Source organism: Rhodamnia argentea, chromosome 7, assembly GCF_020921035.1.
Source record: "Rhodamnia argentea isolate NSW1041297 chromosome 7, ASM2092103v1, whole genome shotgun sequence".
Classification (NCBI taxonomy): Eukaryota; Viridiplantae; Streptophyta; class Magnoliopsida; order Myrtales; family Myrtaceae; genus Rhodamnia; species Rhodamnia argentea.
This window is the reverse complement of record NC_063156.1, coordinates 3216793-3229329: the sequence shown is the minus strand read 5'-3', so window position 1 is coordinate 3229329 and position 12537 is coordinate 3216793. Positions and strand designations below refer to the sequence as shown.

The window sequence follows — 12537 nt, the reverse complement described above, 5'->3', positions numbered from 1 at the left end:
AGCACCTGTACTTTTGGGAGAACATGATGAAAGGTGAGGCTTAATGTTATCATTTAGCAAAAGTGATTAATTTCCTAATAATGAGAAGATTGGAGTATGTAGCTTGTTAGAATATTAAAAATTAAACCACGTCTTCATATAAGAGCATAAACTTTTAAAACAGTTGGCAGCAATTCCACAAAATCTTATATGGTATTAGAGCAGGAGTGTCGCGACCTAAAATTTAATTTAGGTTAATGGATTATTAGGTTAATTAGATGAATTAACTAACCTAATACGGACTCTCCCAAGCCCTACCAATTCGCAACTTAGGTTTAATTTTTAATTTAGGAGCCGCCACTAATCTTTTTTGATAGGTAGATTAAATACCTAAATAAAGTACGAGAGAATACTTTATTTTACGCCAATCAGAGATTTAGGGTTCGGGGACTTGATTATGTTAATTTTTAATTAACACCCTTTCGGTACCAAATTTCATGAAAATGCCTTTTCCCGATTGATGATTTGTGATTTTGATTTCCATTTTTTATTTTTCGGATTTTTTTTCATTTTTTTTATTTTTTGGATTTTCCATTTTTTATTTTTTCGAATTTTTGAATTGAAATAGATGAATTTGAACAAAATTAAACAAAAATGCCTATAATATACCTTTAAATCCGATTTTCCGATAAATCTTCCCATTCCCGAAGATCCGGGCTAGAGCAAGATTTTATTCGCTACATTCTCGGGGATTCGAGCTAGTATGCGGATAGTGGTATAAGACATCAACGTCCATTCTCGCCAAAGGGCAGAATACGAAATCTTATACTAAATTGCCGTCCCACCCCATAAGATCATGGTTAAGGCTTGCAATTTAATATTCCGAAGGGTCGGGCACAAGGGAGCATATATTATAGGCAATTTTGTTTAAAAATGTTCAAATATTTATTGAATTTTCGGAAATCCTTAGAGGATTCCAGAATTTTCAAGGAGATAAGCTCCTATCCACAAAGGATTGATATCTTTTAATTCAAGAAAAGTTATCTCTCGAGATCTGAGATTTTTTAGATAATTCCTTGAATTTTAAACATATATTCAGAATTCCCAACTGAGATACAGATCTTATCCAATATGCTTAAGATTCGGAAATTTTAAATAGAGCAACAAAAGATGTCAAATATTCTAGAGATAGGCATAATATCCACAAGATTTGCTCAAGATTCCAATTTTCCAATTTAAGCAAAAATCCTTACGGATAATGTCAAGTAATCCGGACAAATTCAAACAAGATAACTTTGATATCTAATTTTACCTTATCTTGCGAATTGGAATTTCCGAATTCAAACTTGCTCGAAAATTGCGCACCAAGCTCGGATGATTTGGCTTGATCTAGAGAATTCCGCACGCATTAAGGACTTCGGCAAAGGCGATTTTGTGGCTCCGACAAGGCTTAATTTGCGTCAATAAATTGAGCACCAATTGGCTGAAAAATCAACACTAAACAGAAAAAGGAATCTTCGACAAAACAATAGGTAGATCACCCTAAATCCTGCAGAAAAAAAAAACTGCACTGTTTAATAAGCAAAATCGTCCAAAAACGGGGTTGTTTTGGATTCCAAACAGCAGCAAAGTGCCTCTGGACAGCAGTTGAATCGACAACAATCAGCAACAAAAATAAACACCAAACTGCAGCTCGAACAGCAGCGAACAGCAGCCTAAACAGCCCCAAACAGCAGTTCGATCAGTGCCAAATATCAGCGAAATCAGCCTCCGAAGCAGCAGCAACTCAGGGACCGAACAGCACGTGAAACAACAACAAACAGCGATGGATCAAGGGGAGGAACAGCTGCAAAACTGGATCGAATCGGCCAGCAAAAACTTGGACAAACAGCAAAGCCAACTTGGACCGAGCAGCAGCAGAACGTGAGCTTGAATCGGCAGGGATTCTGGAATTTCCTCCACCAATCATGCTCCTCTGTTGCCACGCACTTGTCTTATTTCCTCTTCATGTTCTCTCTTTTTGGTCATGTACATGGATTTCCAGAGAGAGAATCTCTCTCTTCTTCCTTCGCTTTTACCTTTGCCTGCAATAATCAGTGGTCAAAAAATCAAACAATCAACTTTTCTAACATTCAACATGACTTTTTCTCTATTCTATCCTCAAGTCCATGTCCCCCTCTTTTGTGTAAAAATCGTGGACGTGCCTTCGGAATTGTCTCGCCCTTTTAGCGTTCCTGCTAATGGAACTCGTGAACAAAAGCATGGAAAAAGAAAACAAACAATAGGGATGCAAATAAGTGATCATCATGGAAGATCAGACTCCCCTGTTATTGTGCTTTTCTTCTTTCCCTCATCTCTTCCCTGCCGTTCTTCCACCGAGAAGAAAAGAGAAATATTCTCTCTGTCCTCCTCCCACAAATCCTCTCTACATGCCGTATGTATCAATTGAATGCCCCCCTCAACCCTAGTAACACTTGTATTTATAGATAAAAGTGTTCCAAATCAAGTGCCTAAAGTTTCTTAATTTTTGTAAAATAAACCCGGGCTCAAAATATAATTTGAATTAAGTCCCGAAGGGTGTAATTGCACAAATTGATCCTTGAATGAGCTGAAAATTTTGGCCTAGCCCTATAGATGGGCTAGTCGAATTTTTCATGTCAATTGTGAGCTTAATTAGACTTTTTCCAAATAATTAGCATTTTAGATAAAGCCTTTTTTCTAAAATATAAGCTCCAAAATTGTTTTAAATTTTTTGGCACATATGTCCATGAATTGCTAGAAAATATGCCCATCGGTTTAAATCCAAATCGCCCGACAAATTAAGCTCGATCTCGCACCGCCGATCCGGATAAATACAGATGCAATGCATGAATGAAAAATGACTTAATCATTTTTGTCTAGAACTAAAAGATTAGCTCTAATTTTCTATGCAAAAATGATTGAAAAGTTTAGTCAAAATTTAGGTGTCAACAAGGAGGCCTTATTTGCCCCCTCAATGAAATATTGGCAGCCTTATCGGCCAGTGCTTGGATTTTGATTCATTTTCGAAAACCCTTTTTTTTTTCTTTTGTAATCAAGTACCCAAGCTTCTCAAAATTGGAGTCATTTAGTACTTCCGATGACTAAATCGCCATGTCATGTAGTTTCGTTTTATGTGATTCGCTTGCTCAATTATTTCTTAGCAACAATTATGCCAACTTGGCCAACTAATGTGTAGGATGGAGAAAGATAAAGTGGAACGTGGCATCGTCCTAATAAGGCACATTGGTGTCCTAGTGTACAACTAATGGAAATTTAACAAAAAAAATTGACCACATCAAATAACGCGGTTATTTTTTTTCTTAACAAAAATACTAGATTCAATCGATTTTGAACAGTCAACACTTGATCGAATAAAAGAAATTGATATTTGGTTGGAAATGTGTAAAACTGGGGTATGCGAGGAGAATGGATGGTCTTTGCGTAATCCTAACTATCACAATCATGAAAAATGTGGAGTTGTTATACACGTCGTAGGTCCCACAATTATATGGGTTCAGACCATTGCTGAAGTGACGACACGACAAAGGGCAGATAAGAAGAGACGACCGGTTACCCATTTACAGCCCAATGTCAACAAAGCCGGATTGTGTGATTTTTCTAGTCAAATCGCTGCACCTAGTCTTTGCTCGAGAATAAATCTAAAACAATGTGATTATTTTCGCAGGCTAGCTTGTAAGCTCCTCAAATCACCTTTTAGTAAAAAAGGGTAGCTTACTTCGATAACATCGCCACATGAGATGAATTCCCGCATCGATACTACCCGCGTAGAAGAATAACTAAGAACAAAGACAAGTTGCTTTAGCATTGCACTGTCGGTTACATGCACTTGCAAGTTCCAAATTGAATTGGATTTTTTTTTTATCTGAATAATTGGATTGGAAAGCTAGTATAGGTTTTTGAATTATTGTGAAGTGCTTGACTTGTGGGTAAGACTCGTCAAAGTCGATCGACGTGCGGAGACGAGCAACTCGTTGGCGAAACATCCAGGAAAAGCTCGCAGAAGGGAAATTTGGAAAGTTGCGACACGGCTGTCATCGTCATCGACTACGACGGGTCGAAAATCAAAGGTTGCCCGAGTAACAAGCGCGTCCATCTTTTCCGGGTCCTTCTGGACACTCAGTTTTGTGCTCAACTCATAACTCAAAGTGTACTAACAACATAAATAATCATCCCTAAGTTTAGCTCAATCTATAATTTTACCCTTAAACTTTTAATTTATTTAATGTGATATCTAAATTTTTAATTTGTTTACCTCTTGCTATCAATAATTGTGTCAGGAGAGAAAGGTCAATTCGAGTCCACAACAATTGAGGTCCTAAGGCCTCAACTCAAGACCACAACGCTGGCCTGGAAAACCCATGCCCGAAATCGAGACCCTAGTGCCTAAGCTTGGTAAACTGAGGACTGAGACCGGGATGGAGACTCGAAGGGTTGAGCACAAGATAGTCGGGCTGAACTAGAGACTCCAGCTCCAAAGCCCGAGACCTTGAGTATTAGACTCTGGTGCCTAGGCCATGATAAAAAACATGAGGCCTATAGGCATGCTGTTCTAAATCAAAGTGTTAAAACAGTCGAAACCACTAAAACTGAAAACAATTATGCCCAAAGTGATTGCTAGGAATGAGATTTTGTCAATGGATTACTCCTCACTAAAACCAAATCGGCCTTAAAGTTCTCTTGAAGTCCACTTAGCATCAACCGGAAATAAATCAAAATAGGACATTTGTGTAGACATGAAAGATATCAATTATAGGTGCTCCTAGGTCCCGTACGTAGGCAATATAGCAGGACCTTTTAGTCGTAATTTTCCTAAAAACTTCTCTTAATTTTACACGAAATTATCATAAAGTTGGTGGCATTCGTAGGTATTAAATTAACTTTATGAGTTGTAATTTTACCCATAATGATCATAACTTGTTTACACTTGCAAATTTTTTATGGGTCGTTATTTACTTGTTATAGTGATAGACAATGAAACTTAAAAGAAAAACTTTTATCATTTTTAAGAGCACATTTACCACTAAATAACCTTAGCAACCTAGTAAAAGAAATAAGAATTGAACTCTCCAATCTAGTAATGTTATTAATGGAGATATCAACTTTTGATGTCTCCTACTATTCTCTGACTTAAAATTTTATCTACTTTTCGATGGAACAAAGGGTCAACAAAAGTCTTCAAGATTTATTATCTAGGTAACTGTCTTGTACTCTCCCTTCTTTAAATCGAAGTTGTTGTTTATTATATCTCCTAAATTTTATCATTTCTCTCCATCTGTCATTTTTATTAGTAGTGAGAATTGATGTGTTGAGAAACGACACTTACATAGCGACCACTAGAGTGCCTGGAAGTCACGCATAGCGTGGATTGTGTGCTAGTTAGTACTTTAAGCAAAGACTCCAAACCCCAAACGCGCTCCTCATATGTATTTGTGACTATTATGATGGATCATAATTACGATACAATCTCATGATTGCCATGAATGGGGAGGTACCCATGAAACATTATTAATACAATCTCATGATTGCCTCAAACGTTACGGGATAAAATAGTATGGAAATGGTTATATGCTTGTGTAATACTAGTAATACACTACTCAAGATGAGAATCTTCATAAGTTATTACACTAATTGATGAAGTGGGTATAGTATCTTTGCCTTCTGTCCAAGTTCCACCATCCCTTGTCGACACTTATGGTGGATAAAAGAGTGGCTTGGGAGGTAGTTGCAGATCATTTGCTTCTCCGTCAAGCATTTCCAAGGCTTTACGCATTGAAGGGCAATCGCTAGAATTCAATTGAATGCACCAAGGAGCAACTATCATAATCTTCTTTACTATTCTCCTATTCTCCGATGCCATAGCACAAGAGCATCCCAATAGACAAGATGATAGTTAAGATGACATTCAGGATAATATTTCCCGCAAAAGAGATTAAATATGTGATAAAGCGAAAGGTGCAGGGGAGGTGGGTTTGTTTCGGGACAAACGTTATGATTAAGAAAACTGTTTTTTCTTGGAAAACTGTCTTTTAATTTTTGTTGGTGGCATTCGAATTAAATTTAAAAAAATGAATGAAAAATGTATTATTTTTATGCATAAAAATTACCTCAGCATCATTTAACTTACTACTTGATCTTAATGGGCATTTTCAAATCACATTGGCCCTGAAAAGATATACAGACTTAGAGCTCAATTTCACGTGTAGATGAAATTTTGAAGATCTTGACCAGATATGTCCTCACAATTGTTATTATTATTTTTTTAATTTGAGAAAACTGAACAAACTCAAAAGTTCTTACTTTTGGGTCCACACTGAATTTGGTCCTTGTCGATGATGAACCAATAATAATGATGTGAGCCGATGAGCGTCCCGGGCACTCAGCCAGGACAACAAGCATTCGATGACGAGCATGATGCGGATGGCGAACAGCTGGCATCCACCAAGTCAACCGTTGACCGATGACGTGTCTTGTCGCAACGCCCTCCTGAGCTCATGCACTCGCTGTGCGCCCCCGCCGCACCCCGAACCCACCAAGATCAGTTCCCCTTCAGTTGCCTCCCTCTCCTTCCTTCCTTCCTTCTCCACGGACCAAAAACCAAACACGAGATCGATCACGTGATCCCAAACCGAGCCTAGCCCCCCCGTGCCAACCTGTCACCCATCCGAGCCACCAGTACGGGCTCCAACGTAGGCTCGGACAACCGTTTGGTCCCCGATCCGCATTCCCAATGAAGAAAAACCCAGCGAGTAACGCCACCCCAGTAAAAGAACTCGTAACAAAACAACTATTATTAAAAAATAAAAAAAGAAAAGGGAGAATGCGTAACCAAAGACGATCTTAGTAGTTGAAGTAGGTGCACGACAAAGAGCGGAGAGGAAGTGACGAGCAATTGCCCTCTTGCAGCCCGTCATCAACAACCCTAATCGTGTAGTTGGCATGGTCGATATACTGTACATAATATTTACCTAGGTAAAAATCGAGAATGGTGCGATTATTCATGCAGGCAAGATCATAGCTAGGATTGCCATAGATCTTCGGATCGCCCTCAACTGAAATAGATAGCTCATGTTCGCGACCTCGCCGCAAGAGGTGGTGCACTGATTATTTTCAGCGGCAATACTAAAAGACTGATGTAAAAGATCGATCGAGGGAGAGATCGATCTCCGAGGACAACTAATTGTGTGGAGGTGAGAGATTTGGGATGCAACGACCGACGATAGTGGGACGTATGAGAGACGGAAAAGTTTGGGAAGGGTCGGTTCATAAGTTAAAAGCCGGTCAACGTTCGAGACAATTATGAAGTGCAACGAATTAAAGTGCAATTGTCCTTGGCCCAGCACTAGGGGTGATCAACTTTTGAGGAAGGCCAATTCCGCCATCGAAAACAGCCGATCCAGCTCCCGGATTGGATCGATCCAATTTAGGATTTTGATAATTTTTTTTCTTTACTCTTTCAAAGAAAAGGAAAAAAAAATCAATTCGGGTCTGCACTTGAAACCAAGAAGGGGACCGAAACCGCCTAGAAGACACGTGTGATGTAATTAGTTTGTAAATAGTTCGTTTTTTCCAGCTTCAAGATGTTAAAATATCGCAGAAGGACACTAGAAATGTCAAAATTTATATACGGCGCTCATTTTGATGCCAATTTTTTTTATCACTCAAGTGCCATTTTTTTTTTAAAACGGTTGCTCCGACGAGATTTACCGAAATCTTATGTGCCATTTACGTAGCTTGCCGGAGGATCTCGATCAGCAATAAAAAAAGCTAAAAATTTAAAATTAATAAAAAAAAATAGAAGGGTTGTAGTGGTGATGGCATGCATAGCTCTCGCACCACCGTCGGAGGTTGTGGAGCCTCGACTAGTGGCCGATTTTCCCCACCGACCGCAAGTGAGGCCTCGTTGTCGTTGGGTGAGTCGAGATCCTCACCTGCAATCGATGGGGGTCATCAGACACTGGTTGAGGCTCGATGACCCCCGCCGGGCCGAGGCTCGATGACCGTCGCCGGCCATCCCCCACCCTCGCTGGGCATTGCCGTCGATGGTGGGATGGCTGTGGCAAGGGCTCTCTCGCCACTATGCCAAGCCCTTCTTTTTGTTTTTTTGTTTATTTTTGAAAGTTAATTTAATTTTTTTAAAATGGCTTATTTTGTAAAATGTCAGTCCATGTGGACTGAATTTTTTTTAAAAAAAATTGCCAAGTGGACTGAATTTTTATAAAAAAAATTTCACATAATATTAAAAGATTAATAATAAATGTCACGTGGACTGTTTGGCCGGAATCTCTCGCTATTGGCATTTAAGTGATCGTTTTTTCTCCGATTTGACATTTGAGTGAGTCAACGAAAATTTTGGCATCAAAGTGAGCGTCGTACACAAACTTTGACACTTATGGTGTCATTCCGCCTTAAAATATCATATTAAAATAATAATTTTGCCCGAGTTTATTCTATTTCACTACAAACATAATCTTTTCTAATTTTAAAATTGTATTTTTGGATGCCACATGGTCCACGCCTTCCTTACGAACCATAGTATAATGTCATGTGCGTTGCACATGTTAAGATCACATATTTTCTTGAGGATGTGCATATATCATGCGATTAAGTTACCAGCAATTAAAGAGTGGGAGAGAGAAATAGGATTGCATTTGGAACTAGAATTGTAAAACCTGAGCGCAATTGATAATTGAATTCTTAGGCATAAGACTGGTGAATCAATCGAACAAATAAAGTATTGGCGATCAATAAAATAGAAGTATGTTTATTGACACCATAGATAATATCCTTACAGCTACATATTTGCAACGAGATATTTGTGATACGTCTTATATCAGAGAAATATTAGATATTCAAAATGAAAAAGCAACTCTAAATTTTTTATATACCATTGCCATAAAAATTTCATATTCTCCAAAATAGTTTTAAGTCATTATTCTATTTGAAAGCAGAATAATTTGCAAGCCGTATAGTTATACAATTAGGCATATTGTAACAATGTGTTTTGAAGACCGTAATGATGATATTTTCACAAGAACGTCATGAATTCTGATGTAGAAGATAATATCAATTTAAACTTGACAGAAATTGAAAAAAAAAGAAGGAGTGGCTTACAGTAATCAAATTAGAAATAAAATTCTTTTCTTCCACTTGCTAGCCAAAAAAAAAAATGTTCCCCTCAAATGTTCGTTCCATGGTTAGATAATCGTAAACCCAGGATAGGAAGTAAATCTGGCTCGAATGCTTTGGTCTCCATCCAGATTCTCCCTCCTACCGGTCATTTCCATCAACAATTTGCTGAAACCGTAGACATCAGCTTTGTAAAAACGCCCCCGAGGTTATTATGGACCTGCTCCGGAGCCGTGCCTTCGAAGGTTACTCCCGAGGCGGTTAGAGATACGGTGGTTACTGTTTAGCTCGCTGGGGTACAGCCTCGTGAGATCAAAGTTCAATACATTGGGAGTGAAACTCTTGTCGAGAAGGTTACTGTAAGGCTTGAAATCAAAGTGCAGAAATTTGCGTGTCGCGTCCTCAGTGAAGATATTCAGTCCTGCTACCATGGAATTTGGAATGCATGAAAAACTTATCACCATGCTCACAAAAGCTCAACGCTTAACAATTTTGAAACAGCAATCCTAGATTAAATGCAATTTCAGGAAGATTGCAAGAATCAAAGGAATCACGAAGCGACCCATACGTGGCGACCACTGGACTGGAGTGTCATGGAGCCACACGTAGCGCAGGATGTGGGCTAGTTGGGTTTCGAAGGAAAGACTCCAAAACCCAATCTCACTCCTCATAACACTATACTAAAAATCGTCACTAGGATTTCTATTGGATTCGAAAGTCAATATAATAGATGATACTTTAATATGATGACACAATCTGATTAAGATCCATAAACATAGTCGCAAACATATATAATCCGATAATAGCCGGGAAAGAGGAGCTACACATAAAGCATTATGAACACTACCCGTTTCTATTTGCCACATATGTCACGGGATCAAATGGCATTGATACGTGCCTATGCTTGTGTGATGCTAATACTAGTAACCTCAAGATGAGAATCTTCATAAATTGTTGCACTAGTTGATGAGGTGGATATAGTATCGCTGCCTTCCTCAACCCAAGTTCCATAATCTCTTGTGGACACTTCTGTTGGATAAAAGAGTGGCTTGGGAGGTAATTGTAGATCATCTGCTTCTCTTTCTAGCATTTCCAAGACTTTGCACATCGAAGGGCGATCGTTGGGATTTAATTGAATGCACCAAAGAGCAACTATCATCATCTTCCTCCTTACCAAAAAAAAAAAAAAAAAAAACCTTACCAAAAAACTATCATCATCTTCTTTATTATTTTTTTATCCTCCTCACTAACTTGTTGCATCGGGATGTCTAATCCTTCATTAAGTTGGTGATGGACCCATAAAGGAAAGTAAATCTAGCTAGAATGTTCTGTGTCCGCTTCCAGATTCTTCATGCCACTAGCCATTTCCATCAACAATTTACCAAAACTGTAGACATCAGCTTTGTAAGAGACACCCCCAAGGTCCCCGTAGACCAGCTCTAGTGCCATGTATCCTAAAGTTCCTCTTGCAGCAGTCACAGATACGGTGTTGTAGTCCGTGGGGTACAATTTGGCAACCCCAAAGTGAGAAACTTTTGGATTGAAATCCCTGTCGAGAAGAATGTTGTGAGGCTTAATATCAAAGTGTAGAATTTGAATGTCGCATCCTCCATGAGGATACTCAATCCCTTTAGCCACTCCGAGAGCAATCTCGTACACTTCCTTGCAATCAAGAGAAGTCCCTTCTGCTCGTGAGAAAATATGCTTATCCAAAGACCCATCGTGCATGAAATCATAGACAAGAGCTTGTTTGGAGCCCTCGAAACAATAACCAATGAGTCCAACCACATTAACATGGTGAATTTTTCCGATGGTAGCCACTTCGCCGATGAAATCCTGCCCCATTCGTTTTCCCCTTCTTGAGAATCTTGACCGCCGCCTCCCGGCCTCTCCGAAGCTTTCCTTTGAACACGGAACCGCACCCTCCCTCGCCTAGCTTGTCCTTGAGGCCGCCCGTGATTTTCCTAATGTCCGAGTGAGAGTACCTTATCGGCAAGAAGTTATTATTGGACTGCAAGAATTCCTCAACGGTTTGATCCATTGCTAAGTGTCTTCTCCTCCATTTGCGTATTAGCAACGTCATCACGCATGGGGCTCTCAAGATGAATTTCACAACCATGCACGGAAACACTGTATTTTGGGTAAAATGAAAGAAAATTGTGAGTGTGTTAAATGTTTGCATTGGGAAACATTCAATCAATTTCATTATGAGAAGATTCTACTAATGTTACCGATGCCAAAGAGCCAGAGCATCGCATCAAGGTAACCGTTGGTCCCTATTCCGCAATTGAGGTGGAATTTGTAACAAGTCATATTTGAGGAAAATTTAAAAGACACTTGTTTAGACCATAATCAAGCAAATGAGCATATCGGTTCGATCCCCTAATATTTGTGTTCAACGACATGTTACCTCTTCCGACAAGGGGGTATGTCCGACAGGAGAATAAACGTTTTCGGTTGGCGATAACAGGAAACTTGCAATAGTGTGCTCCTTGTGTTTTGATTTCGTTCTTTTTGTCACATGTCCTATCTACGGACATCAGGAGATCAAAACATTTAAGTTTAGGGTTTAGCTAAAGCCGCCATTTTGAAATGGTCCCCCTCCCCACTTGGGTTTTTTCAGCTAGAAAGTGAGTAGCATTCCACTTACCTATGTCGGGAAAAAAACCTACATTATAGTCACACTTTTACTCCAAAATATAAATCGATGTAATTATACATAATAAAACTCTCTCCGTCGAACGAATGAGGAAGATGCCACCTTACCCAGATGGCTGGGGCCGGTAGAAGCGCGGAAAAACTGTTTCCAAACACAAAGATGAAACTCTCTAAACTCAATATAGCCATGTCCCAAGGAAGTACAGGTGAAAAAAGTAGTAGTGGATACGAGTGTAACATGTCTGACGTGTGCCAAATCGGAGAAAGAACTTCCGAATCACAAGAAAGCCGCTTCCTTTTGTTGAAGGCGGGCGGGAGGTTGGTGTTAACTGTTAATGGTCAGTGACAGCATGCCATGCAATCCCCTATCTTCTTTGCTTTGACACAATCATGTCCTTGCCAACTGCCCCCTTGCCTGCCGTGTGGACCCATGAAGGAGACGCTGGAAGAAGTGATTTGACTAACCAGTCAAGTCACGTGGTCCCTCGTCCAGCCACCCACACATGCCTTACCCACTTTTTGAAAGACACTTGTTTAGACACTTTTTTTTGTTTGTACATTCGGAAGCCCGAGCTCAATTTCACGAAGATGAAATTACGTAGAAGTAGGTGAAAATTCCTGCAAAAGAGAGTGAACATGTGACAACCGAAAGCTGGAGAAATTAACAAGACTCTTATTTAGACCATAACAAGCAATGAGTATATCAGTTCAATCCATTAGCGGAATTCGAAT

General features: G+C 39.4%; 1 protein-coding gene and 1 long non-coding RNA gene across 4 annotated transcripts in view; one reads left to right on the top strand and one right to left on the bottom strand.

The window, feature by feature from the left end:
* LOC115731323 (rust resistance kinase Lr10-like) overlaps positions 1-11533 on the bottom strand; it is a 24325-nt gene extending 12792 nt beyond the window's left edge. For 2 of the 3 annotated variants that reach the window (XR_007199153.1, XM_048281966.1), the window contains exon 1: positions 11379-11533. Coding sequence is in view for 1 of the 3 variants with exons in the window: in XM_048281966.1 (XP_048137923.1) it covers positions 11379-11460 (82 nt within the window). In the remaining 2 variants the exon portion in view is untranslated. Of the gene's footprint in view, positions 1-11078; positions 11278-11378 lie in introns of those variants that run through there. The other variant, XR_007199154.1, reaches the window with a different exon arrangement.
* The window catches only part of LOC125315880, a 15983-nt gene extending 3446 nt beyond the window's left edge, over positions 1-12537 (top strand). Inside the window, exons 2-3 of the long non-coding RNA XR_007199156.1 lie at positions 11481-11486; positions 12505-12537. This is a non-coding gene — a long non-coding RNA (uncharacterized LOC125315880). The remainder of the gene's footprint in view (positions 1-11480; positions 11487-12504) is intronic.